This window comes from Carlito syrichta, unplaced genomic scaffold, assembly GCF_000164805.1.
Source record: "Carlito syrichta isolate Samal-C Ts95f unplaced genomic scaffold, Tarsius_syrichta-2.0.1 Scaffold301572, whole genome shotgun sequence".
Classification (NCBI taxonomy): Eukaryota; Metazoa; Chordata; class Mammalia; order Primates; family Tarsiidae; genus Carlito; species Carlito syrichta.
Genome location: NW_007245668.1, coordinates 310991 through 338160, shown reverse-complemented (window position 1 = coordinate 338160; position 27170 = coordinate 310991). Strand labels below are relative to the sequence as shown.

Here is a 27170-nt window from a genome sequence, read left to right as displayed (position 1 = left end):
ATTAATGGCTATCCCTGGTTCAGAAATATAGGGATGAGATACGTACTGAGAGAATTTTAAGAGTGTGCACAAAGTTCAATTCCTACATTGGATGAAAATTCCATGATATTTATTTTATTATCATGCTTTTTTTTTTTTTTAAGTTGGAAACTCACCCCTTTGCCCAAGCTGGAATGTAGTGGTAGGCACGCTCATGGTCACCTCAGCGTCAACCTTCCAGGCTCCAGCAGTCCTTCCACCTCAGCCTTCCAAGTAGCCAGAACTACAGACGTGCGCTACCACACCCGGCTATTTTTTTGTTTTATTTTAGAGACAAGGTCTCACCAAGTTGCCTGAGCTGGTCTCGAACCTGCAGGCTCAGACAATCCACTCGCCTTGGCCTCCCAAAGTGCTGGGATTACAGGCTGAGCCACCAAGCTAGGCCTATTTTCATGCTTTATGAGTTGAAAATGTAACTTCTTATGTTTTGTATCAAATGTTTTATAAAAATAAAAAATAAAAGATTAATTATTTAAAATAAATGGTTTAACCTTGTTTTTTTCCTTACATATATCTGTGCTACCTGTAAATGTCCTGATAGAGTGGTTGAAAGAGAACAGAGGATTATGAGCTTTACAGATTTTGTTATTTATTAACCTGTCTACAGGATCCTAAAAGGTTGACTGATGTCTTTAAGCCATATCTTGATGATACTGTACTTACTTCAAGAGTACCTTGTGAGAATAATGGCACATAACATACAAACTGCCTGGTCTATAGTAGGTCTCATTAAATAGTAGGTATTATTAACAACACGACATCACAATATATATTCAAACATTAAAGAAATCCATTTTTTATTCAGATAACTAGGTGTTTGGGGAGTTTGGTTTTGTTTTTGTTTTGACAAAAGTGTCCAGATATCTAAAGTAACTTTGACTTATTAATGTATACATGGTAATATTGCCAAAACAACATGGAAGTGAATTTTTATAGTAACTCTTCCTAGGTATCAAGCCATTTTTTACTTATAAGTTAAAAAAATTCTAACTTTTAAAGTTAATTTTATGTCTTAGAAACACTTTCTAAAATGTCCTATAAAACAACAAAATCATTATGAGATAACTCTTCTTCTAGTTATAATTTAAAATACATCAAATATTTCAACATTTTCAGAATATTTCTTTTTCCCTTGTAAGAATCTGAGCAATTGCCAATTTGGCTATCTGTAAATTCGAGGAATTTCCTCGTGTGTGTGTGTGTGTGTGTGTGTGTGTGTGTGTGTGTGTGTGTGTGTGTTTTATGTTGTCAGAAAACCTGGAAAACTTGAAAGTCCCCATAATTTCCACTGAATTCCATTGAGCATACCATCTGTATAAAAAATAAACCAATTTGCTGATACTGTTTGCTGCATATGTTCTTTTTTAGATCAAAATCAAACCTACCCCCTGTGCTTTGTTCATTCTTCTAATTTCTTCAGTTCATTAGAACTCCCAGGGAAAGAAAGGACAGATGGGTCTAAAGTGAAGAGGGTAATCACTATCAAGCTCCACATCAAGCAAAATGTCCAGGAAATCATTTTGTCTTCAGTGTTTTTTCTTTTTTGTATACATTCCTTATCTCCCAGTCCTCATCCTCTATTGCTCAGAGACCTCCTTCAGCAGCTAGCTCTCACCTCTCAGTTCATCACTATATCCAGACTCACTCTATTGGAAATAAAGTTCTAAATTATTTTCTATTTTCAAAGAAAAATTAATGCAAGCTCATACAATGCAGTATTGTAATATTCATTAAAGTGTTAGTTTACTGAAAGAATGGTGCAGAACACATGGAACAATACAGATCCAGAAAATAAAAACAAAATGCTCGAATATCTTTGCTTTTATATTTTTTATTACTTTTCAGGATCCTCGAATAAGCTTCCCTATTTCTTTCCTAGATCTGAATGAAAAGAATCCACAAGGTGTGAGTAATAGTGTTCCTGGTTGTCAGTATTGTCACACTGGATTCTGGGACAGATAAACACTGATGATTTTTTTTTTTTCTGATTGACTAAGGGTCCCTAAACATGACTCTCTATTTCAGTTATGTATGTTCATCACAGTGGCTCCAAATCATGTGTTTTCTACCTTTTCTACATGGCATTCTGTAGGCTTGCCCAACTTATTAGTAATCCAGGGGTTCAGTCTCTTGACCTGTTCAGTCTCTTGATCAGTGCTTCTGTTATGGTTCTGCCTAGCTTAGACTTTTATTTTGAACTTGACAATCATAAAGACAACCCAGCTGCAAAATCTGGAATGTTAGCCAAAGCAAGTTGAAATTTTGGAAGATGTATTATTCGCTATGCTATCATGTGTATAACTGAGAATCAGATCCACTTTTCATTGCAAATAGCTCAGAATAGCAATGCCACAGGGGACCTTCAACGTTATCGATTCCATCTGAATGACTGCCCAGAAAAGTTAAGTGATTTGCCACAAATGACACACTATTTAAGTGGCAAAATCTGAACCAAGATTTCTTGATTCGTAGGCCAGCTCTCTTTTTATTCTTTTTTTTTTTTTCTTCTTTAACCATGCCTCCGAGTCCTTAAACAGGGGGAGGAAAAGCATTTGTATGAATCCTTGTTCTCAACTTAGTCGATGTTACTTCAGCTAGTGCTCAACATGTCCATACTATATGTTGTTGATGCTATGTTTGTAATTGACTATTTTAAATGAACACCTCTTAAAAATGGAATTAGGCATTTGTTCAAATGTCTTTATGCATACAGTTGGCAATTCTGCACACAGTGAAGCTAATAATGATGGCTTTGGTGAATGTAATATGTGGGCATTCTACTTGAGAAGGTTTCTGAATTATTGCTTAAAAGTCCACCAACTTCAAACAGTTAGAAATTGTGAATGAATGTGGCCATAATAATTCTCTTTGTTATCAAGTGGAGCTATGTCAGTGTAATCTTAAAAATTATAATATTGTGCCCTGGCTGTTGTCTGCTATTTGAGTTCGTTTGAAAATAACATCTTCAAATATCTTTTAAAATGTTGATTTATTTTAGTACTGTAAGTGACATCTTAAACAGGAAGACTTATTCCCAAGTGCTACTGGGAGACTGTCAAAATCTCTCCGAAGGCTGATTTCTTTCCACTAAATGCTTGTTACCCAAGGTAAAGACTGAATAATAAGTACTGCATTCGTGGTCCCACAAATCTCCTGAGGCGAGCATTGTCTTGATACTGATTATGTCAAATACACATAGGCACATCTACTTTTTTTTAGTACAGCTTGCCTTATCAAAAGTATATTTCAGTAGGTTGTGACTTTTTTAAAAAATTAGAGCAAAGATTTCTGGGACAAATAATGCATTATGAAATACACATTCCTATCCTACATTTTTAATCACATGTGAAACAGTCTGGTGTAATTGAATAGAAATTCATTAGACATAACTAAAAAAAAAAGAAAAGAAAAAGAATCCCAATTAGATTTTATCTTAGATTAACAAAGCTCACAGTGCATATATTGTTGGTCATAATACATTTCCCTAAAGTCCTATGATAGCTAAAAAATACCAAATCGATCACCACCCAGATTGCGTCATGAAGTGTGTGTGAACTAGTGCATTAAAAGGCTGTGTTAGCACCAACAAAGTTTATTGGGGTAACTGCATTCAAGACGCACATGGCATACCTTTAAATAGCACTGTTAAAATACCAAATAAAATGTCAATGTCTGTCAGGTCTCTGGTTTTTATAAATTGTTTAGACTGGGAAACGCTGGGGTTTGGACATTGTTCTCTTCAGATGATGTAGAAAGAAGAGACCATAAAAAGAAAAGAACAATAAAGCATAGCTCATTTTTGAAGTTCTTTCATGGAAAAACATACTCTGGATCATTACCCTCCTAATCAACAATTTCCTTCTTCCTCCCAATCCTTCCCGTCTGGTATTTACCTTTCTTCTCTCCCTCTCTCTGGGTGGTATCCCTCTCTCTGGCTGTACACACTACTCAGTAATCATATTTTTAAAAATGCTTCAAAAGAGAATCTCAGGATGGCATGACAGATATGTATATACTAAGGGTATTTTTAACCTGCACCATGGCTTTACTTACCGTGTCTATGCTCTTAAAAACACACTAGTGTATCCTGACCACAGAATTTTCTCAAGGAGAGGAAGGCTCTGCAAACAGGATCAGCTACTCACTACCTATGGACGACTTATTATCACACCTTAGTGGCCATCCCCCTGCCCTTCCCTCCACCTCTTTCCTTTTATTACCACACCACACTCCCCACAATTCCCAAACAACAACATCTCTGTTTCAGCTTCTCCTCTGGATTTCCCACACTTAATGCAACCCAGACCTCACCTTCAGCTCTCCTGAGGCCACTTTGGAAGCCAGCTCGATGACACAGCCAACAGCCATGCGTGCAGCCCCGGACGAGTGCAGCTCATTCCAAATGGTGTCACTGTCCACCTGAGCAAACAGTCAGCAGAGCCCAAAGACAGAGAGAAGAAGAAAACGAAAGAGAAGGAAAAGATGAAAGGGGGGAGGGGGAGGAGAGTTGGGGGAAGAAGGACCGAGAGAGAAAGCAAATCTGTGAGGAAGGGCTGGCAGAGTAACAGCCTATGTACAATAACATTAGTCTTCCGTCTTGGCCAGCTGAAAAGGCCTTCTGGACATGGCTTTGCTTATACTTTTTCTCTGCACTGACTTCTCCAATGGAAACACATTCCTGCCATGCCTCACTGCCATTCCCTGTTTAGATTTCTCATTACAAACAGCATTACATAGGCCGGATCTGGCTTAGTTACAGGCCTGCTAAAAACCAGGCCCCAGTAGTAGATAGAGTAAAAACTAAGAGCACTTAGTTATACATAAAAATCGGATTTGCAAGTGCTAGAGGGGGGAAAATTCAAATACCTTTCTGACTGCAGGTTTACAGGGAGCCAAAGACAATTATTAGGCAGGTAGCAGTAGCAGTCTAGGAGGAGAAAGTAGCAACCGCAGCTCAGATTCTCCCACTACATGGAAGGAGTGTGTGGTCCTCACACTTAAAACATTAACAACAGTAAATTGCAAGGAGCTACTTGATTTTCCAAGTAGGAGCTTAGGATTTCTAACATTTAGTACACTTTGGCAACTTGTTTAAGTGCAAACTGGTATTGTTAAAATTGGGTAGGCCAGTAAAATAAATGGTTGCTTCTATATTAGAGAACGTTATTATCAAGCCAAAGCATGCACCAGTATCTGGATTTTTCATTACAAAATGTTGTTTACTCTTTTTCATGCATGCAATAAGACAACATATGGAATAAGGACATGAAAAGTGTAATAGCTGTGGTTTATAATTATCATATATGTTACATATTTTTATGTAAAAATATTTTATAATATAAAATGAACTATAGTATCAGGGGGTCGAACTCTCTGATTTGAGGATACATGAATTACTTGAAACATTGGGAAATGGAATCAAAAGCCAGTGACCACATCAATATCAAGACTTCCCAAATGCGTCAAGGAGAGAAAACCTATATAAAACAAATTTTTTTTTTTTTTTATAAAACAGATAATGAAATCTAAGAGGCCTAGTCACATGGAACAAATACAACAGATAACAGCAATACATATTCACAATGTACTAAGCAATTTTCTAAGTATTTTCACTTAAATAAGTAATACATGAGAAAAATAAATACATAAATAAAAAGTAACTTGAGATCCTACAAACAAAGTGTAGCAATGAAGAGAGAATTTTCCAGAATCAAAATGTTGTGGTGAAATCATAGTTTAATCACTAAAACTGGAGTGGAATTAGACAATGAATTAATTAAGATAACCATGGCTTGGGTTCCTTACCTATGAAAATGCCATTTTTTAAAAAGTAGCATCTGCATATGAATTTGGTGAGGATTAAATGAGTAAGCAATAAGCAAAATACTATTTTAGCTGCTACTATACCCATTTTATAATGCCCAACACATAGCAGAGGCCTAAGAAGTATTCCCTGAATGAGCATATATTGGCTTAGAGGGGCTTCTCCGCTGTCCCCAGCACCCTCAAGCAGATCACTTACCTTGTCAACAGGTGTCTTTCCACCACCCTCTTGAAAAGACTCATGCTTTCTAGAAATATTCAGCTCCTGTCATAGTTGACACCATCATAATCAACACTATCAGTTAATGAGTGAAGGAACCATTTAAAATGGACACCAGAAGCTAGTCATTTGCCCTCTAAATTGAAAATTTTATTTTTTACTGAACCAATATAAACAGTTATTTGATATTCATGTGAATATATACTTGAAGATGGTTGCACAAGTTGAAAAAAAAATTATTTACTTTGTGTTGTATAGATTTTAACCCATTTTCACACCATTACAGAGTTACTAGTGCCATAGAAAAGCTTACTTTAATCAGATTTTAAGTTATTGGGAAGGCAAGCAAAAATAAATCAAATCAGTACATCCAAAAATATTTACTGGGTAGCTCAAAAAATCACATACAATTTCTAACTCTTTTTTATTCCAATTTGGAGTACATTGTAAGCTTTCCCCCTCTGTATTTATTAAGGCATAAATTTTATTCAAAAAATACTATACTTCATTATAAAAATATTTCAGCAACTGAGAACAATGTCTCTTTAACCATAATACTAACAGGCATTAGATCGTCACAAATACTTTTGTGTGACACACACCTGCCTGTCCATATATTTCTATCTCCCTGAATATGTGCTCATAGACATAATATTCCATGTTCATATCATTAATTTTGGTGTATAAACTTCTACTAATCAAAATGGTTTTGTTTCAAATCAGCTAATATTTGTTGAGTACCTACTATGAGTTGTAGTATGGAAGTTGCTTTTATAATAAAGATATGGTTATTGATCAGAAAGAGTGTTAGGCACATAAGTGCTCAATAGACACTTAAGGTTATGACTCATATCCAAACTTCAGGCTTATTCCCAGAATGGTTCTTTTTAGGAATCTGTAGGATTTGTCATCCATTAATGAACTTACATTTAAGCATAAAAACATTTATCTAAATGTACTTCAACCTATGTTTTCCATACATTGAATTTATAACTAAATGATAATAGTGGCCAAGTTTTGTAGCTATAATCTGTTCATAAATGGGGAATGATATTTAATTCTGAGTTTATAAACAGGTTTACTTTGGTCAACTTGGGCTGCCATAACAAAATATTGTAGGCTGGGTGGCTTAAACAAAAGAAATTTATTTCTCACAGTTCTAGAGACTGGAAAGTTCACGATCAAGGTGCTGACCAATTCCATGACTGGTAAGGGCTCTCTGACTTGCAAATGGCCACCTTTCTCCTATGTCCAATCTTATTGGATTAAGACCCCATCCTTATGACCTCATTTAACCTTAACTACTTTCTAAAAACCTTATTGAATATAATCATATTAGCAATTTGGTCTTCAACATATACATTTCAAGGGGACAAAATTCAGTTCACACTAACGTTAAATTCCAAAAGATTTTCATAAGCCAAATTACAATCACACTTTCTTAAGTTATTATGCTCTAAATCGTGTTTCTGGACCAAACTGGCTACCAAAAGCTATTCACACATATTTGCTATGTTACTGTTTTATGAGAGCTTCAATGATAAAGCAGGATGCACGGCTAATGAACTCGACTAAAATCCCTATCAGTAAAAGGGTAATTTCTTTTTTATTTCTTGCCTATCTCATTGGCAAAAGTAGTTTTCCTCTCTCTTATTGGTTGGAGAGATCTCCAATGTATTTCCCTATATTAGTGATAGCATCAAGAGGGCCACCTCCACATGACTACTCTTATTTTAACTGCTGCAGAGCTTCACCACAGAAAATAAACTCCGGGTAAAAGAGAATGATGGAGTTCATCAATTGAGAGTGGTTCCTCACATGGAATGAGATATTTGGGGGCTAGAAGAGAAAGACAAACAACAAGAAGGATTTGACTGAGATAGACATAGATACTCAGGATTAAGAGACTGAAATGGCAATGCAATAATAGTGGAAGTAAAAAGACCAGAAGTGCTTAGCTCTGTAGGAAGACAGGCACTCTCGCATTTGGAAGATGGACAGTGGCACTGAGTTGGCTTTGGTCTTGGAAAATAATGTGAGATATAATAGATGAGGCCAGAAATGGGGGAGGAAGAAATGTGGAGGAGCAGACAGCAGCCCTGCTGAGTACACTAGCTGATTACTAAGACCTTACTAACATTGATAGCGCATGAAGGCAAAGTCCTAAAACTAGAACAACTATATTTGGGGATCAAACTATGCTTTATCATTCATTCACGTATGAATTTCTCCATGGTCTGCCCATCAATTTATTCTTTTTATGTGTATATTCATCCGCACCAGCGTGTGTGCACATGCTAGAGAGAGAGAGAGAGTGACCATGCACACGTGCAAGCGAGCATCAGGGAGAAATAGTGCATAAGCTGAAAGGGAGATTACAATGGATAAAGAAGAAATGTAAAGAAAATGATATTCAAAATAGGATTTTGCATCAATATGCAAAATACAGATTTTGTGGTGAAAGAGAATTTTTTTTCCAAATTACATATAAAAATCTAATTTCATTCTTCTGCATGTGGTCAGCCCATAAAGAACAAAATCATTGCCTTTGCAGCAAATTGGATGGAGTTGGAAACCATCATACTAAGTGAACTATCACAAGAACAAAGATCTGAATACCACATGTTCTCACTCATAAGTGAGCCTTAAATATTAGTCACATTAGCACAAGGGAGAAATCGGCAGTCACTAGGCATTGCTAGGGATCAAAGGACAGAGGAGGGTGGAGGACATGTGACAACATGGAGGGTACATGATTCATTACCAGGGAGAGTTAGGGACAGTTAGAAACCCAAACTTCACCTGCATGCTGCCTGCTTATATAGTTAATCCTCACATGTACCCTACACTCCTATAATAAAATTTTAACAAAAGAACTAAGCCTGGTTATCTCAGATCATTGTCCTATGTTAGTTGACAGAATCAAGAAAATGCTATCATGAATGATAGTTCAGAGATGAGATGCTTTCTACCTGTGACAATCAGGCATGCTTGTTGACTAGGCTGCATACTTAGGATATGTTGAGAGGAAGCAAAAACCTAAAAGCCACCTCTTCTGGTCCTGAGAGATTAATGCAAGAGGTGCAACAGAAGCAGATGATGCAGAGAGTGTTATGTGAGAAAATGAGAGAGGAAATGATTCAGGTAAGTTGGCAAAATGGTAAGGGAGTCTTTGCTCTGGTCAACATTTTGGACTTTGCCAGCTATGTCTACACTAAACTGTGGGCACCACATAATAAAGTCTGTGTAGTGCTGTGAAAAATCAGTGGAAGATCAGACTGAAACATTCCTGAGATGCTCTTGGTTCATGTGTAGCACAACTGGAAGCCTCAAGTTCCCACAAATCCCTGAGGGATATGCTATGGGAGAGCCTATGAAATGAACTAACTATGGTTGGGGCCAAATGGAGTCCACAGTAGAGGTTCAGGGGACCCCCAGCACCAATGCAAGCCAAGGTGGAGCTGCTGGAGTCCGGGAGCCTTGCCAAGCTCCAGCTTGTTGAAAAATCCAAAAATCAGGAGTTAATTAGCTGCTGAACTTAACTTCAAATGCTGGGAGTCAGGACAGTCAGGTGACGCAAGGAGGTTGTCATGGAAACATGCATGTCCCGAGGACAGCATGAGGATCCCTTCAGGTCTCCATCTCTTTCTCAGGTATCCAAATGCCATCTTTGAAGAGGAATCTGAGAGACTAAGAGATTACTTAAGAGACTGAGTAAGTTCATCTGCAACAGACAACATTTCTAAACTGAAAGGAAGCTGTTCAAATTAGAAGAGATTGATATACTAGTAATTGTGAGAAGATCAGTGTAACTGGGAGGAAAAACAAAGAAAGAACATACTCATCATGTATCTGAGTGAGTGTAGGTAATATTATGTCCCATTTTCAAGGTCAGGAATTTACTCTGATGAATAGCAGGGGGAAAATCTGGCCAGGATTCTGGCGGAAAGTCTCCAAGGATCTGCTATAAACATGGGCTAGTGGGATTTAATTGTATTTTATAATTCATAGAGCAACACCCAACTTACTGACCCCTCAAAATTCCTGTGGAATATTTACCAAGATTTTGTTTAAGTGCCATTCTGCAAAAAAGTATGCTTTCAACTTTCAAATAATTCGGGTGCTGTAACTAATGTACAAAACATGAAGGCAGCTTTAGTGGTCTGCTGAGTAGTAAGTCCACAGAGGCCTTGTTTTACTGCCAAAATTAAAAACTATCCATTTAAAAATATGTCCTTCCCAAAGTTCAACTCACTTTATAAATATGTAGGAGGGTCTGGACCCAACATGTGTCCAAAACAGAGGTTGAGAAATGTTAGGTGAGGCTGTCCCACAAAATGTCAAGTTTCTCTGTGTGAAGAACAGAACAAACTTGGTGAGACAGAGTAGAACCGTGCCTCAGGGTGCGAGTCATAGTCACTCGACCCACAAGGGAGTTTTAGTCATCAGAGTAGGAGGCAGAATTCTGAAAGCAGAAGAGTCTGTCACTGAGAGCCTCTTCCCAGTTCATACAGTGTGTCTATTCAATTGGGTAGGAAGGAATAGAGAGATAGAGAAGGTTGTATGTAACTAAAATAGGCAACACATTTTAAACTCTCTAAAAAATGAGAATGAAGTAGACCACTTTGGTAACATTACAAAAGTATAACTTTAATAGAGAGAAGAAGACACATTATACCATTCTCTATAGATATCCGAGAATCCAAAGCAATTGGCAATGCGAAGACCCAGAGAATCAGTAATGTGCATTGGCAGTGGCCAGCAGTTCACATCAGCACAAAAAGAAAGAAAGGGGAGGGGAAGGGAGGGGAGGGGAAGGAAGAGAAAAGGAAGGGAAAGGAAGGGAAGGGAAGGGAAGAACATGGCAGGGGAAAGAAAGGGTGAGAGAGAAAAAGAGAGAGAGAGAGAAACTGGAACAGGAGGAAAAGGAAGAGCCAATATAGTGCTAGTTGCACATCTATTGATTAAAACTTAGCCACTACATAATACTATCCACATTTAAAAGAACAACATATTGCAATCTTTCTTACTGGTAGTGAAAAAGAATAAGGGATAGTGAGAAGGAGCACTGAACCAGACATTACTTACAGAACATGAATTGTAGAGACAAAATTTCATTCATGCAAAGTCACAGCAGAATGTAATTCAGGAAACATATGGGGAAAGCAATTGAAAATTAACATGAACAGTTCATGTTTTCAGCTTTACTCCATATTTCTCTATTTATAATGTTCTATAAACTATTATTTAGAAATAATAATGACAATAATAATAATATTATCACCTAGCAATTATTAAGTAATAAGATCTAGGCACCATGAAAATCTCTTTGCTTATATTAACTCATACAATTCTTATAGTCACTATTGATATAGATTCTATTATTAAGCAGTTTCATATAAATTTAGAGGAGTTATTCAGCTGGCAATTAGAGGAGTTGGAATAGGGACCCAAACAATGAGTACACGCTCTTAACCATATTGATTTTTGTGCTAGTAAAATCAAAATCCAAAAAGTAAAATAAATCCTGAAATGACTTTTTTCTGAAATAGGGTCTTGCCCATGCTGGAGTTCAGAGGAGGCATGATTATAGTTCACTGCAGCCTTGAATTCCCAGACTCAAGCAATCCTCCCACCTCAGCCTCCTGAATAGCTAGGGCTACAGGTGTTTACCACCTCACCTGGCTAATTTGTTTTTATTTTTTGTGGAGATGGGGTCTTGCTATGTTGTCTAAGTTGATCTCAAACCCCTGGCCTCAAGCAATCATTCTAGCTTGTTCTCCCAGAGTGCTGGCATTATAAAATGATTTTTAAAAAACAGATTCTAATCATATTAGCAGAATCTAATGATTCCCCAATTAAATAAATTAGCTAAGACCTACAGGAACGTTTTCTCTTATAAGAAATTGAACCTCTACCCTGTTAAAAATGCTAAACTATTTTTTAAAAAATCAAATGCTATAAGTTGTATCCAAAATCTTTGTTTTTTTTCTGAATGTTGTAGTTTGCCATTAGTCTAGAGCAGTAGTTCTCAATGAAGGTGATTTTGTCTCTTAGAGGTCATTTGGCACATTTTGGAGTCATGACTTTCTGGAGTCTTTTTCTGTTGTCATGACAGAGGAGAGGTGTGCTACTGGCTTCTAGTAGGCAGAAGCCAGGCATGCCACGAAACACCCTACAGTACAACAGGACAGGCCTTATGACAAAGAGTTATCTGGCCCAAATACCAATAATGCGGAGGTTGAGAAATCCTGCCCTAGAGACATTAAAAAACTTTTAATGGCAGTGCTGCCTTCCTCATACTGACTGCTAGATATATCAACGTCAAATATATCATTCTTCTCTAGTAAAAATAGCAGCTACTGCAGCATGTACTTTATATGCTAATGCCCTTCCTGGTTCATTCATTGTATTTTCACTTTTAAATAATGACTATGCTTACTTAAAAACAACAACAACACATTGTTCATAGTTTTTGTTTTAAAAGCCTCTTTAACTCTTTATGAAATATGGCAGAAAGAGAAAATATACAGGAAGATGGAAGAAGAAGCCCAAAGAGAATGTAAAGAGGAAAGCCAGAAGGTATGGAAGAGAGGAAAGAGGGGGAAAGGGAGAAACGTTCTTTAATAGTTCCATTGTTACTTTTTTGAAGCTGTACTTTGTCTCTTACTTTTTGTTTGACATTTGTCAATATTTTTATTTTCCAGAATTTATCTAAATAATTCTGTGTAGTGAATAGGATAAATGCTGTTATACATTTATTTTTAATCATCATTCTGCTCTTGATTTCTTATGTGTCACAAATGTTAGTAACAGAGTCAGGAAAATCTTTGCAAACTTCTTCTCATTCTTTGGTTCCAGTTTCACCTTCTCATTCCTTAATATACTATAGGAAGTATCTACAATTTATTTTAATTATTTTTAAAAGAGATGATAAAATAATATCGGGGAAAAATAAAAGATAAAGGGACATCATATAATTTTGAGCATACTAAACACACACACACACACACACACACACACACACACACACACACCCCAAAAAAAGCACACAGATGATTTCTATCTATTAAAAGTCAGATCCCGCTGGGCACAGTGACTCACACCTATAATTCCAGCACTTTGGGAGGCCAAGGTGAGAGGATTGCCTGAGTCTATAGGTTCGAGACTAACCTAGGCAACTTGGCGAGGTAAATAAAAAAATTAGCTAGGAGTGGTGGTGCATGCCTCTAGTTCCAATTACTTGGAAGGCTGAGGTGGAAGGATCACCTGAGCCCAGCAGGTTGAGGCTGCAGTGGCCATGAGCATGTCACTGCACTCCAGCCTGGGCGACAAAGTAAGACTCCAACTCAAAATAAATAAATAAAAATTAAAAAGCCAAGTCCTTGAGAAATGCTTGTTCATGAAAATTTTGAGTTTGTTTCTGCACACATGGCAGGGTGGGAGTATGCGTTCAATTGCCTTTAAGCAGCCATGATTCATTTTGTTCAGTGAAAATATGTAAGCACTGTTTCTGAGTACATTCACCCTTCCAATCGTTCATATTCTTTGAAATAGATTCTGAGCAGCTGAAAGATGGGTATAACACTTCAAAATCATTGCTTATATGGTATATTTTTCCATTGAGAATTAGGAACATGAACATGAATTGAGATCATAAAAATCCATGACCAACTCAGGATTTTGCAAGAACATGAAGATGTTTCCTGGGCACTCCCATACTCAGAACCCACTATGCTCCTGCAAACCTCTTGAGCAAGAACCTAGTGGTCTTCAGTTTTTCTTTGCCTTTGAATTGTTGGCTCTGAGATTTGGACAGCAAAGTGAAAGTGTGACAGAAAGTGCACAAAATTTTCAGTGTTCCAAATGAATTGCCCATAGAGATAAATCTCTCACTGAATAATATACATTAGCCTTGAATTTATACTTTTAAAAATAGCAGTAACAACTACCTTCTCCTCTAAAATATTTCTTATATTTGAAACAGAAATGTTTTCACTGTTAACTAGGGTGTAAACAATTTTCTTGAGTTGGCATAGTGGTGGGCCCCTGTAGTTCCAGTTACTCTGAAAGCTGAGGTAGAAGGATTGTTTGAGCCCCGGAGTTTGATGCCAACCTGGGCAATATAGTAAGATAAGACTGTCTCTAGAGTAAGAAAGAAAGAAAAATTTTAAAAATGAATTTTCTTGATGTTAGAGGGATGAATTGACCAATACAGACATATTGGAACCAAGTAGAGTGCACATGTCTAGGAACAGGGACAGAAGACAAGAAAGAGCCTGGAGAGACTCAAATACAGAAGGGTTGAAGGTTAGAGGTAAAGAAATAGCCACGTGCTCAAATGACACCCAAGGTTAGATTGGTAATGTAGACGTAAGTAATAAATTTCGAAGGAGTCTCTCTGTTTGGAGCTGTGGTTGACTGAGGTACCTATGCCCTGTACAAAAGGGCAGTGGTTACACCATTCCAACCTATTTTTGTCATAAGGCATGATAGCATGGCATTTCATTAGTTGCCCTAAATATTGTATTTGTAGATGCAATTTTTTCACCTTAAGTAATGGCAAGAATTCACTGAAGCCATAATCCCCAGACAGGTTAAAAGAAACCTGTCTATGTGCTGAATATGGTTCCTTGCCTGGTAGTGCAAAATTCTGCTGTCCAGGGTGATTTATTTTTACACAAGAGTTTGAACATTCTAAAGCAGCAAAGGCAAAAAAGTGTCTCAGAGGAATTAGCTGGGTTGATTCCTTGCGTGGCAACCATCAAAGCTTAACTCAAGGAGCTTTCTCAGAGAAGGGTCCTTAGAGAGTACAACTCTTCTAACTTTTAAGGAGGTGTGTTTATAAAGAATTCCAGCCTCTGCCTGAGGATAAGACCAGAACACGGGTCTGCTGAATCTAATAAAAATGACTGTTTTTTAAAAAAATATTCTGTCCTTTGTATTTTGCTTTTAGTAATTTGTATGTATTGCACTGTTTAAAAGTATTGCCCTACAACAGATGAAATAAAACATAAGTAAACAAAGTCTTGTTTTTCACCACATAAGAATTTGAGAAAGCGTTAATTTCATAGAGAAGGACATCCCTTTCAAATTGTCTCCCCCAAAATAAATAAATAAGTGTTTTTGGATTAAAGAGATAGAAATAAAAGGTAAAGTCAGAAGTAAAATTAAAAATGGGTTTTAGGAATTTTAATTGATAAATTCATTCTATTAAGAGAAGTCCCGAAAGAGAATGACTACCAATAATGTGTCTAAGTAGTATACAGCAATTTGTACCCAGAGGTTTCCATAACCCCAGTATTTGGAAATATTTTTAGTGTTCTAATATTCTTTTTAACAGAGATTTCAAGGAATCAGCCTTTGGACAAAGCCACTTATCCTATTCTTTTAGGTAGTAGCACTGGCAAGGGTATCATCAATGTTTAAGGCTATAACACCTTATTTATTTTGTTGACTTTAGGGTTAAAGACCTTGAAAAGCAGCACCTCCATTAGCAAACTATTGAAAATGGGCCAAGTTCATTAATTGATCCAAGACCAAAGAAAAATGGAAATAATTCCCCTTCCTCATAGGATTATTATTAGCATTAAATTAGTCAATGAATATGAAGTGTTTAACCTAGCACAACACAATATTTAGTGAATGTTAACTAGAAAAAAAAAAATCCCAGAGTTGTGGTTCTAACATTACTTTCTCTTTAGCAGCACATCAAAGAACAAAAATCATCTGTAATATTGCTGGAAGCCAGAAACTACCTCCAATCAGAAAGCTGCACTTCTTCTAGCAACATATGGATCTAGTTCAGCTGGAGTTTCCTGAATGAACGTGGGTCTTTGCAGACTTTTCTAAGCACATCCAGCATAGTTCAATCATTGGGACCTGAAACAAAGCTGATGCTCTGCAAAGCCGCACGTGATAGAAATTAAACTACCTGTCCTGAAAGTGGATGGGAAGGTATTCAAAATGGAAAGAGAATGATTTTGAGGAAAAAGAATTTAGGCACAGTCTCCTTTAAATAATCGAAACACAGCTTATAACTTCCTTCGGAAATATTCCCAGAGTTAAATATAATACTATTGTGCCCATTAACAAACAGGTTTCAGATGCACTGTGCATGCTTAATGCGGTACACTATCATTCCTCAGATGTCTTGAACATTTTACCCTGAAATTTGGGAAAAAAACCTCTTCACCCAATATGAAGCAGTTGAGAAGTTCTTGCTGCTATGCAGTGCTGCTGCTGGGGTCGCAGGGCATTTCTGAATAATTGACTTTAAGCTTAAATAATGATAACCCCTAAAACCTATTGACAGACACCAGACTCAACAAAGAAACAGAGATTTTTCATCATGGCTCTGATTTTGTGCCATTTTAGGCATGTAGTATAAAAGTTAAACTGTAAAAGAAATTAAAAATCATTGGAATTTCTGCATTGCATCAGGTAAAATGTATTTTTTAAATGAATCATCTTCTGTGGATCAAACATTTCTGAACACAGCATCTTGATTTGGTAACTTAGAAACTATATAGTATTTTTTAAAATCACCGAACTCAGTTTTGCTTGATTTTATTTCTGAAATATTTTCATCTTAATTTTTTTAACTTGCTTATTCTGTTTTAAGCCCTATACTTAAGTAAAATGGCATCTGAAGGTGCCAGATTTGTTTGCTTTTGGTTATAGAATAATTAGTTTTTCCCACTGGAGGCATTTGATAAACTCAGCATTTTTCTATCCTTGATCCTTCACTGTGAAGTCCAGAGCTGAAAATTCCAGTAGAGATTTTGCTTCTGGAAATGGTGAGAGATGGATGGTAGTAGTGAGGTTAAGAGAGAGAGTAAAAAGCCTAATTGACTAGCAGATTCAATAGAAGAGGTAATAAAGTCAAAACTGATTGTGCAAAGAAATCAAAAGTAAAATATCTCTGGTGAGCATCTAAAGAAAGATATAGAGAGTGAGGCTGGGCCACCTGCTGAGTGCTGGATACTATTGAACATTTTACAGATATTACTTCTTTTGTTCCTCTTGATGGTCTCATCAATGTATTGTTAGCTACTTTTATGAAAGAGGAAACTGAGCTTTAAAGAAGTTGTCATTTGATCAAAGTTATTTTGTTGATAAGACAGCTGGAATTTCAACCAAAGTCAACTCTGCACGTTGATATTGTTATGAATTGTATTTCCCCCTGATTCATACTCTTACTGAAGCTCTTACTGGCAACGTGACTGGATTTAGCAAATGACTTTTGAAGAGGTAAAGTTAAATGAGATCATAATGATCCCTAATACAATTTGACTGACATTCTTATAAGAAAAGAAAGAGGCAGAAGAGAAAAGATACGTGAGAACACAATAAGAAGATGGCCACCTGCAAACCAGGGAGAGAGGTCCTAGGAGTTACCAAACCCACCAATACCTTGCTCTTGGATTTCTAGCTTCTAGAACTCTGAGAAAATAATTCTCTGTTTTTAATCCACTCAGTCTATGGTATTTTATTATGACAGACCTAGCTAGACTAATAAAAACATGGACTTCAAAAATATTTTATTTTTATTTTAGAATTGTGGGGTACAAGTAGGGATATACTACATAAGTTGGTTGCACGCAGGTGAAATTTGGGCTTCTACCAGGCCCTCTCTCCCCCAATAGTGTACCAGGTTCCCAGTGTAAAAAGATTTTAAATATTGTTTGTTCTATAGCTCTCTTCTTAATGATACACCATGAGAGTCAGTGCAAATGCCATACAGGTAGGGTTTGTGGGGTCTGTCTTTACCACTCTATCTTCAGAGTCTAGCACATAATAGATGCTTAATAAATTTTTCAAAGGATTGAATTCATAAATGAAAACAAGTGAGTCCTTTAGTGGTGCTGTTCTTGACAGGGTTTTACAGTGGCTTAAATGTCTAAACTGCAGTATAAAAATTCCTCCCCTGCTTAGGTCCAGGTCTTTGGTGACAAACTCTTCTCTCTTCTTCAGTTAGCACCATGCTTAGACTTATAGCACTCATTTGTCAGCATTCCGTGCTTCCCTCGATGCATCCTCCTGAGTTGATGCCTATTAAATGATGCAGAAGAATCTGCAGGGTCCTCAGAGGCCTGGACCTCTGTTGTCGTGGATCACTCTTGTGCTCATAGAAACTTCTCTGCCCACTTTTTGCCCAAGGGTGACAGACTGCCTAAGACTTAAGTCAACTAGATCCCCAGTAAAAGCTAATGAGAGCCTGCTATCTGATCTCTCAAGAAAAATGCTTTTTTTTTTAAAGCTGTTTTAAATTTGGATAAGGTATTACCACACAGTAATGCCATATCTCATCCCCAGAGGAGACGATAAATCACATTTCATTTATCACTTTACTTTGTAGGCAAAGAAACTGAGGCCCAGAAGAGTGAAATGATTTGTGTGTTTATCATCTGACAGGATCCAGTCACTCAAAATATAGTCCACAGGTGAGGAGCAATGCCATCCCCCAAGTGCTGTGAGAAAGGCAGAAACTCAGACCCTATCCAGTTGGACTGAGAACCTGCACTTGAGAGTTGGAGAAACACCTTTGAAGTAGTGACAACGTAAAGATTTGAATCTAGATGTTGAAATTCCTTAACCCAGCTTCTCTGCCCATTTGGTTTTTCATGAGGGCTTCTGAAAACAATGTGCCCCCTCTCCGTACTCGTCTCCCCACAGTGCCAGGATCCTAGTGGTAGATCATCAGTTGAGGAGGGAGGTCAGGTGACACCTCAAGGTTTCAGGGCTTGGGAGAATCTTTCAAAGCAGGCAGCCTACTTACCCTCTGCAGAACTGAACCTACTCAAGCGTACCCAACAGCGTGGAGCAGTGCACATTTCTACACAGGCTTCCATCAATAACCTGCATTTTCACATTTGACCCTCACAATAATACAATGAGGGAGGCTTGTTTAGCCTTATTTCATAGATAAAGAAATTGAGGCTTAGGCTTAGATAAATGAAATAATAATAAACAGAACCTTTGCATTGTTGGTTCTTCAGACTTGGGGTGGGCAAAAGGATGCCTCCCCTAAAATAAAAAAAATAAAAACATTCAGGAGCAGTTCTGCAGTTACTTAGGTGTCAACACTTAAGAACTTCTCGAAAGCCCTCTATAATTTTGGATGGCTGTCACTTCTTCCTCTTGCAGTATAATGGTGGGAGTCATAATTCTGGAGTAGGAACCTTTGATATTCCTTACTGTATTCTTCTTCGGTCAGTTCTGCAGTCTGTAACAATGGGTGATCTCCCTTCTCCCATGTGACGCAACATGCCAGTTTCTTAAATGTATATATTCATTTCATGTTATATGTTCTGCTGAAACCCTGAGAGTCTTGAAATGGTGCTGGGATGGATTTATGATGACAATGGGTGGGTAAACCCACATGCTTTCTCTCTTTTGTTCAGCACCGGGAGGAAGACATGAATGACAGCCCATTCCTTTGGGATCACTTGTAGCTTATAATGCCCACACCTTAGCTTCTTTAGTCATGGTGAGATGAAAAAGAAACAGAGCAGCTACAGGGAAGACCTTCAGATTCCAAGTAAAACCATGGATATGATGAATGAATACTGTGACTGATATTCCATATGGAAAAAAGGCGTGAACTATTAATGTGGCAGCTGAAGGAGACAAGGGGCATGCCGTGTGCATTAATGCTCCACCACAAGCCATCTCCCAGTATGATCGACTGCTTTCTGGCAGCTCCACTGACCTTGCGAGTGCAATTTCTAGTCACTCCTTGTCTTCAGATAAATATCCCTTTGCTATTTACTCGCCAGTAACAAGAATATGTAGAGGAATATGTTTGTTCTGAAAAGAAATACATCTTGAGACTCTCACGATCCTTACTGAAGATACTGATGGACTCAGATTTTTCAAGTAATATATGGATTCCTGTGGGCTATGTGGACAGTCAAAAAATTTGAGAATTCCTATTGTTGTTATTCAATTTCAGTTCTACAAAGATTCAGTTAGAAAGACAGCCAAAGAATACTATTTGAATATTTTTCTACTGCTGCTTCATTTAATCTGATGTACACGCTATGTAAAGAGTACTTCATAATATGCTAATCCTTTTATTCACTGGAACGTATATGTTAGAGCCTATTCCTATGGAGAGCAGCTTAATAAAATTTACTTTGACTCAGTAGGTGTTTGAAAGACGATTCTCTCTAACTCATCCTACAGTGGTTTGGTCAAAAGGCAGAGATTTTTCAGTGTTTTAGTTAGGGTTGAAATACTGTGTACAACTGTATAATTTTTTACCCAAAATGTATGATGTTTAAGTGCATGGATTAAATACTTCACAGGAATTTCAATAAAAAAGAGAATGTTCTTGGCAAAAAAAAAAAAAAAAAAAAAGCAGCTGTGCTTTCTTATAACTAGGGCTCTTCTCACTTGGGAAAGAAGTGTTGACAATGATATGAGATTGAAATTATGGTGAGTTGTGTGTACACAGTATTGAGGTTAAGAGCTTGGGAATCAAGCCATCTCTACTCCACCGCCCTTTAATCATGGGAATTGAACAAGTTACTTCTCTGAGTCTTACTTTCCTTTTCTGTAGGATAGGAAGCCTCAACTACATCCTTAGGAATAAGATCCCTAGGACTGCTGTAAGGATTAGAAGAGATTGAGATAGGTTATCACTGGAAGCTTTGTGTAGAGAAAGACTACTCTCTGCTGTGAGGTTCTGTGAGAACCAATAGAAGCATGTTTCAAAGAATTCTCTGTAACCTGTCCCTATACTTGATGAATAATCTCATGATTAAAGTCGATCCTCTGCATACCTCTAAGGTCAAAGTTAAGGATTGTTATTTTACTTAGATAGTTAAAGCCTAGCCCTAGGTAAATTAGTCAACTTTTTAAAACTGATTTGTTCCATTTAATATTGAGGATATTGAGAATCAGAATCTGATTGCTAATAGCAAATAGTATCCCTGGAATTCAGACTCCAAAGTTAACGTTTCTTGCAGTGGTAAACAAGACATACAATTTTGTATATGGAAATTAAGACGTCATCATCCTTTGGTCCTTGCACTAACCTAATGGGATTAAAAAAAAAACCCCAGCTATCTTGGATCTCACAGCTCAGATATCAATAACGGGAGAATAGTCAGAGATACCCGAGGCCATAATGTAACAGTGTCACTCAAGAAGCCACCAAAAGGCACATGAAAAAGCACTTGGAAATGTCATGCAAATGTCAGAATATTTTTATCGTACTTGAACATGGCAGGTGTTAGGTTACTGTATCTAATTTGTAGCCGGTCAATTTAAATAGGAAAGTATGTCGAAATAGTATCCCCAGACACTGGCAACAACAATAGACATAACGCTGCTAAGAGCTGGAGCCACCCAGACAGATATCTTACAGTCCAGAGTTTGCTATTGAGTCCAAGATCTTTGAGTGCCCACGTGCCTTCACCCTCAAACTTCTCCAGATCTCCATAGCTGGATCTTAAGAGAGACGTCAGGATCTTAAGGTATGCCTATAAACCTAACTTGCCCCTTTACCCTCTATCAGCAAAGCTTAATTCAGAAGTCGGAAAATGACCGAGAGTTCTGTGTGTTCTGGAGAGACCACACTAGTACCAATTGTCTACATCTTCACAGGTGAGAATAAATTGGGGCCCCAAGACTCTGAACACTCTGGGCAAACCCCTTCTGTACCCTGAACCTTCCTTTCTTCCCCACCACTCTGCCTTGAACCCTCATTATGAATCTCATTAGTCTCTGTTACCCCTCTTCAAATCAGTCACCATAAGAAGCCAGGACTCCCAAGTTTCACCCATCAACTTTAATCTTCAAAAGGCGATGCCCATGTTGTGCCCCAATCCTGCAAGACTCCATACTACCTTCCTTGATTTCTTTTTTCTATAGCATTCATCATCACACACATACACAGATATTTAAACTCATGCATATTTGATTATCTATCTTCCCAACTAGAATATATGTTCCTTTAAGATACAATTCTCTTCTGTTTTGTTCAGTATAATATCTGTAGTTTTTGGCATCTAATAAGCACTCAAAATATTTATTGTGTAAATAAATGAATAAGTGAGTGAATGATTTCTAACCCAAGTTGTGATAGCCACCAGAAGCTGTGAATATGATGAGTCCAGAAGTAAAGAGAATAGTCTGCTCCAGTTAGTACTGGTCTTTCAACTTCTTTCATGTTTGTTATTAATGGAATATGGACTGAAGTTGAATACTGCACTTCTTAGCTTTCTGAATCAGAATCTGATGCCTCCATAAAAAAATAATAATAATAATAATGTTGAGGCAGAAAGGCTATTTTTTTGCAGAAATGTTTTAATAGAAAAATGAATTTGAATCTTGTTAAAATGAGTCCACATATTCTGATTGCATTCTGTTCATATCCCATGAACTCACAGGTCTTTTCCACCAGAATTGACAAATAGAAATCAAAGAAAATTAACATAGAGTCCAAGTGATTCATATAATAAGATATAGGAGTAGGAACTGAAAAGGAATAAAACATTAAAATGCTAACACAAAGTATGAAGGTAGACGTGGCTTCATACTTATCACATAGGAGACTCTCAATACATGTTTATTTAACAATGAATGAAAGGATAGCAAATTGCCTTTACAGAAAAGAGGAAATAGAATAAAGAGGGAAACCGTGATCTATTTAGCAGTAAATAACTTTACTACTTGTAGGTCTTGATTTTTTCTAGCTCCTTGAATGATCATATTTCAAAATGATGCAGAATCGTCTTAAGAAATCTTTACAGATTGTCAGGAGGACAGCTACACAGGCATACCACATTTTATTCATACGCATTTTATTGAGATTTGCAGATACTGCGATTTTTACAGATTGAAAGTTTGTAACAACCTCAGGTGGAGCAAGTCTGTTGGCAACTTTTTCCAACCGCATATGCTAACTTTGTGCCTCTGTGTCATATTTTGACCATTCTTGTGATATTTCAAATTTTCATTATTCTATATGTTATGATGATCCATGGTAAGTGTTTTTTTTTTTAATTACTATGGTCATTGTTTGGGGGTGCCAAGAACCATGCCCATGTAAATCAGCAGACAATGAATAAATGATTCCCATTCATTTCTTCACATCTCTTGCTGTCTTCAGGCCTCGCTATTCCCTGAGACACAAGAATATTGAAATTAGGCCAGGCAGTAACCCTTCATGGCCACTGAGTGTTCAAGCAAAAGGAAGAGTCACACATCTCTCACTCTCAATCAAAAGCTAGAGATGAATAAGGTTGATGAGGAAAGCTTGTTGAAAGCCAAGACAGGCCAAATGTTAGGCCTCCTGCACCAGTCAGCCAAGTTGTAAATGCAAAGGAAAAGTTATTGAAGGAAATTAAAAGTGCTACTCTAGAGAAAACACACATGATAAGAAAGCAAACAACCTTATTGCTGATAATGGAGAATCTTTGAGTGGTCTGGATAGAAAATCAAACCAGGCACAACATTCCTTTAACCTGAAACCTAATTCAGATCAAGTACCTCAAGACCCTCCACCAGTCTGAAGATTATGATTTGCTGATAATTGTTCGCATTTTTAAGCAATAAAGTATTTTTAAATTAAGATATGTACATTGTTTTTTGGATATAATGCTATTGCACTTAATAGACTATAGCAGAGTGTGAGCATAACTTTTAAATGTACTGAGAAAACAAAAAATTCATATTGACTCACTTTATTGTGATATTCGCTTTATTGTGATGGTCTGGAACTGAATCTGCCATATCTCCAAGGTATGCCTGTGTGTATCTATAGCAAATATCAATTAGAGATTATGTAAATAATGTTATTTAGAGCATAATGGAATAAATTAACCAAATAATTTCAGATGTATATAATTCTCTTATATATTAGTGCTTTACTAGACTTATCAGTCTTCATAAAAACAAGGATTGCATGCCTTGTTGCTAAATGAATCATTGCTTAGTCATTCAATTTCTTTATGTTACTTATTATTTTATATTTAAAGATAAGACACTATATAATAGTAATGACACTGTTGTTCTAAAAATCAGAATCTATAGATTCTTCATAAGGTTTGGAATGATGAAATCTTAGGGACTCTGCTCTGAACTGCCTGCTAACAATTCAAGCACTTGGTAAGCTAATTTATGTTAGTTTTGAAATTTGCAAAAAGTATACTGTTATACGTTAATGAAAGTTTAAAAGTTATGCTTTACTAAATTTTTTGTTAAAATACTTCACAAAGACAAATTCAGTAATGAAATGTCAATTTTTATATTGAATATTAGTTTGTTAAGGTGGTGAATGTCTAAATCTAGAACTATTTAGGATGAAAACATGACAAAGGAATTATACAAATGCTGCTGTTTTCATATTAAGAGGAAAAGCTGAAGTGGGCCTAGATTTAGCTGCACTCAGGCTATTGCAAGATTCCTTTTTTCTAGGTTGTCCCATTCCCTTTGTCTACTTTAAATTTCTATTTGACCTAAAACCTTATGTCTCCTTGACAGAAGTAGCAGTTAGTAGATGATCATATTTTCAAGTGTATTCAAGTATGTTTTATTTTCTCAGTCTTTGTTTCTTGGAGCCATAAGTTTCCTCAGTTACACAGAAGTTCAAAGTTCCTCAAATCCATTTACCTTCAGCAACCAGAAAGTCTAAGATTCAATTTCTTCTTGTCTCAATGTTTATAATCAGGGCACATAGGAAATTGGAGAAAATTATTATAGAACAGAGAAAAAACTATGGGAAAAGAAACTCAGGAAATGGAAATGTTTTTTGCCTCCTTGCTATTGAAATTACTTTGGTTAACATAATTGCTTTTATATTTATTTTAAATAACTATTGTGATCCTGAGAATGTAAAAAATACATCCGTCAAGCTTTGATGATGGCATTTTTCAGCCATCTCATTTTGTCAACAAAAGAATTTTAATAACTTTGTGATATTTATGTTAACTTTAACTAAGAAAATAAAGTATTCTCATTTCAAAATGCATCCTGTTGTACTTAGTCATAATGTCAAAGCAATAGAAAGAATTTACTTGCAAATAAGATGCTACAAAACAAAGTGAATTAAGGAGGAAGTTAAGGATTTTCATTTCTAATTTTTTCTTTCCTGCGATGGGCATCAAATGCTTAATGATTCTATAAAATTACACATTTTGTAGTAAGCACAGAGTAATGTATATCTTTGTAGGAAGTACTGTCTATGTCCTTACAACTCTTACTGACTATACACAATTAGCATAATTTATGTAATACTGGAAACTTCCTTTGTTATTTAGAAGGAATTCTGGGGTTTGAAAAATATTTTGAGCCGGGCTCGGTGGCTCAGCCTGTAATCCCGCACCTTTGGGAGGCTGAGGTGAGTGGATTGCCCTAGCCCGCGGGTTCAAGACCCGCCTGGGCAGGCGAGACCTCATCTCTACAATAACATAAAAAAATTAGCCGGGCGTGGTAGCGCACACCTGTAATTCCGGCTACTCGGAAGACTGAGGCAGAAGGATCGCCGGAGCCCAGCAGGTCGAGGCTGCAGTGGCCGGGAGCAACCACTGCACTCCAGTCTAGGCGACAGAGTGAGACTCCAACTCAAAAAAAAAAAAAGAAAAGAAAAATATTTTGTACTATATTTTCCAAGTCTGAAGACATGATCTTTCCATAGCATTCACAGCATGAAACAAAATTTTCAAACAATTTCAAGAAGATGGCTTATCAGTTTTACTTTTTCCAGGTGCTGTGGGGTGTTCTTTCTAGTATCATTTGCATCAGATTTAAAGCTAATGAAAATCCAAATACAATTAAGAAGGAGAGATGGGGAAAAGAGAGATTCCAAATCAGGGTGGATCCTCTTATTGTGCTGGAGGGAAGAGGATCATGATGCGTCTTTGAGAGCAGCAGTGGAGGAAATGAAGTGCTGATTGCAAGCCAGGTTTGAGCTGAACATGTATATGAGGGGAAGCAACATCATCCTGATTACAGCATGTGAGAAACAGATGCCACCCTTCGTCTCTCTGCTGATGTAACCAAAGGCGTTGTGTCTTCTCAGGATAATTAGGTGGGTATCACACATGAAGAAAGAGGTTCCTGAGTCAGTATCTAAATTTTAGGAAGATCCAAAATGTTGGCAGAAGCATTAAGTTGTTTTTTCTTTTTCTTTTTGTCTACTAATTGGCAACAGCTTGGTGCAATTGTCAAAAATATGGTGTGTTTAATTGTCTGAACAGTCAATGCCTGGTTGCCTCCCCCAAACCAATATGCACACCACCCCCGTTAACACATAACTCACACATACCCTAACACATCTATTACTAATTATTTTTGAAGATTTAGTTTATGACTGCCTCAGTAGCCCTCGCCCCTCTTTTTTTCTTTTCTGTTTTGAAGCCTCCTCCTCTGTGTTCCCTGAGGACATTTATCCAAATCAGCCCAATGGTCAGGCCCAGAGCAATTGAGGCAGTGGTCTTGTCTCATGAGCCTTTGCATTCTACACCTTGTCTAATCATGGGCAATAAGCTTTGTCTTCCTTCTCCTGCCCTCCAGCCTTCCTCAGACTGCATATATTATGCCTTCTAAAATATGAGTTTGCTTTCAAAGAAGACCTTCCTAAATCATAGCAGTAAAATGTATTATTAGCCAAACCCTTCTGTCACATTGAATTTAACTACATGTCCATAGATTTTGTCACAGAATGAAAGCCATTTCCTAGTATTTTAATAGAGAATAAAATTTGGTGCAACTTTAGCCAACACCAAGGGCAAGAGTGATGGGGGGAAAAATAGAAAAGAAAAATCAGAGCAGCTATTCATAAGACCTACCAATGGAACAGTGTTTACTGTTACTAGAGAGAATAAACATAAAAGGCAAATGTGGTATTTTAAGTACACAAACAATACAAATGTATAAATGTATAAGATAACAGATGGAATTTTCTTCTGCATACATATGTAGTATATATATATATTATATATACATATAATATTTATATATATAATACTTGTGTGCATATACAGAGGGTGCCAAAAATGTATACATATTTCCGGGTTCAGTGGCTCAGCCTGTAATCCCTTGCCTTGGGAGGCTGAGGTGAGTGGATTGCCTGAGC

General features: G+C 37.0%; 1 protein-coding gene across 2 annotated transcripts in view; it reads right to left on the bottom strand.

Moving 5' to 3' along the window:
• Nucleotides 1–27170, bottom strand: part of HDAC9 (histone deacetylase 9) — a 512743-nt gene that overhangs the window by 200316 nt on the left and 285257 nt on the right. For both annotated transcript variants that reach the window (XM_008054886.2, XM_008054887.1), the window contains exon 17: nucleotides 4351–4458. In XM_008054886.2, coding sequence (XP_008053077.1) covers nucleotides 4351–4458 — 108 coding nt within the window. The remainder of the gene's footprint in view (nucleotides 1–4350; nucleotides 4459–27170) is intronic.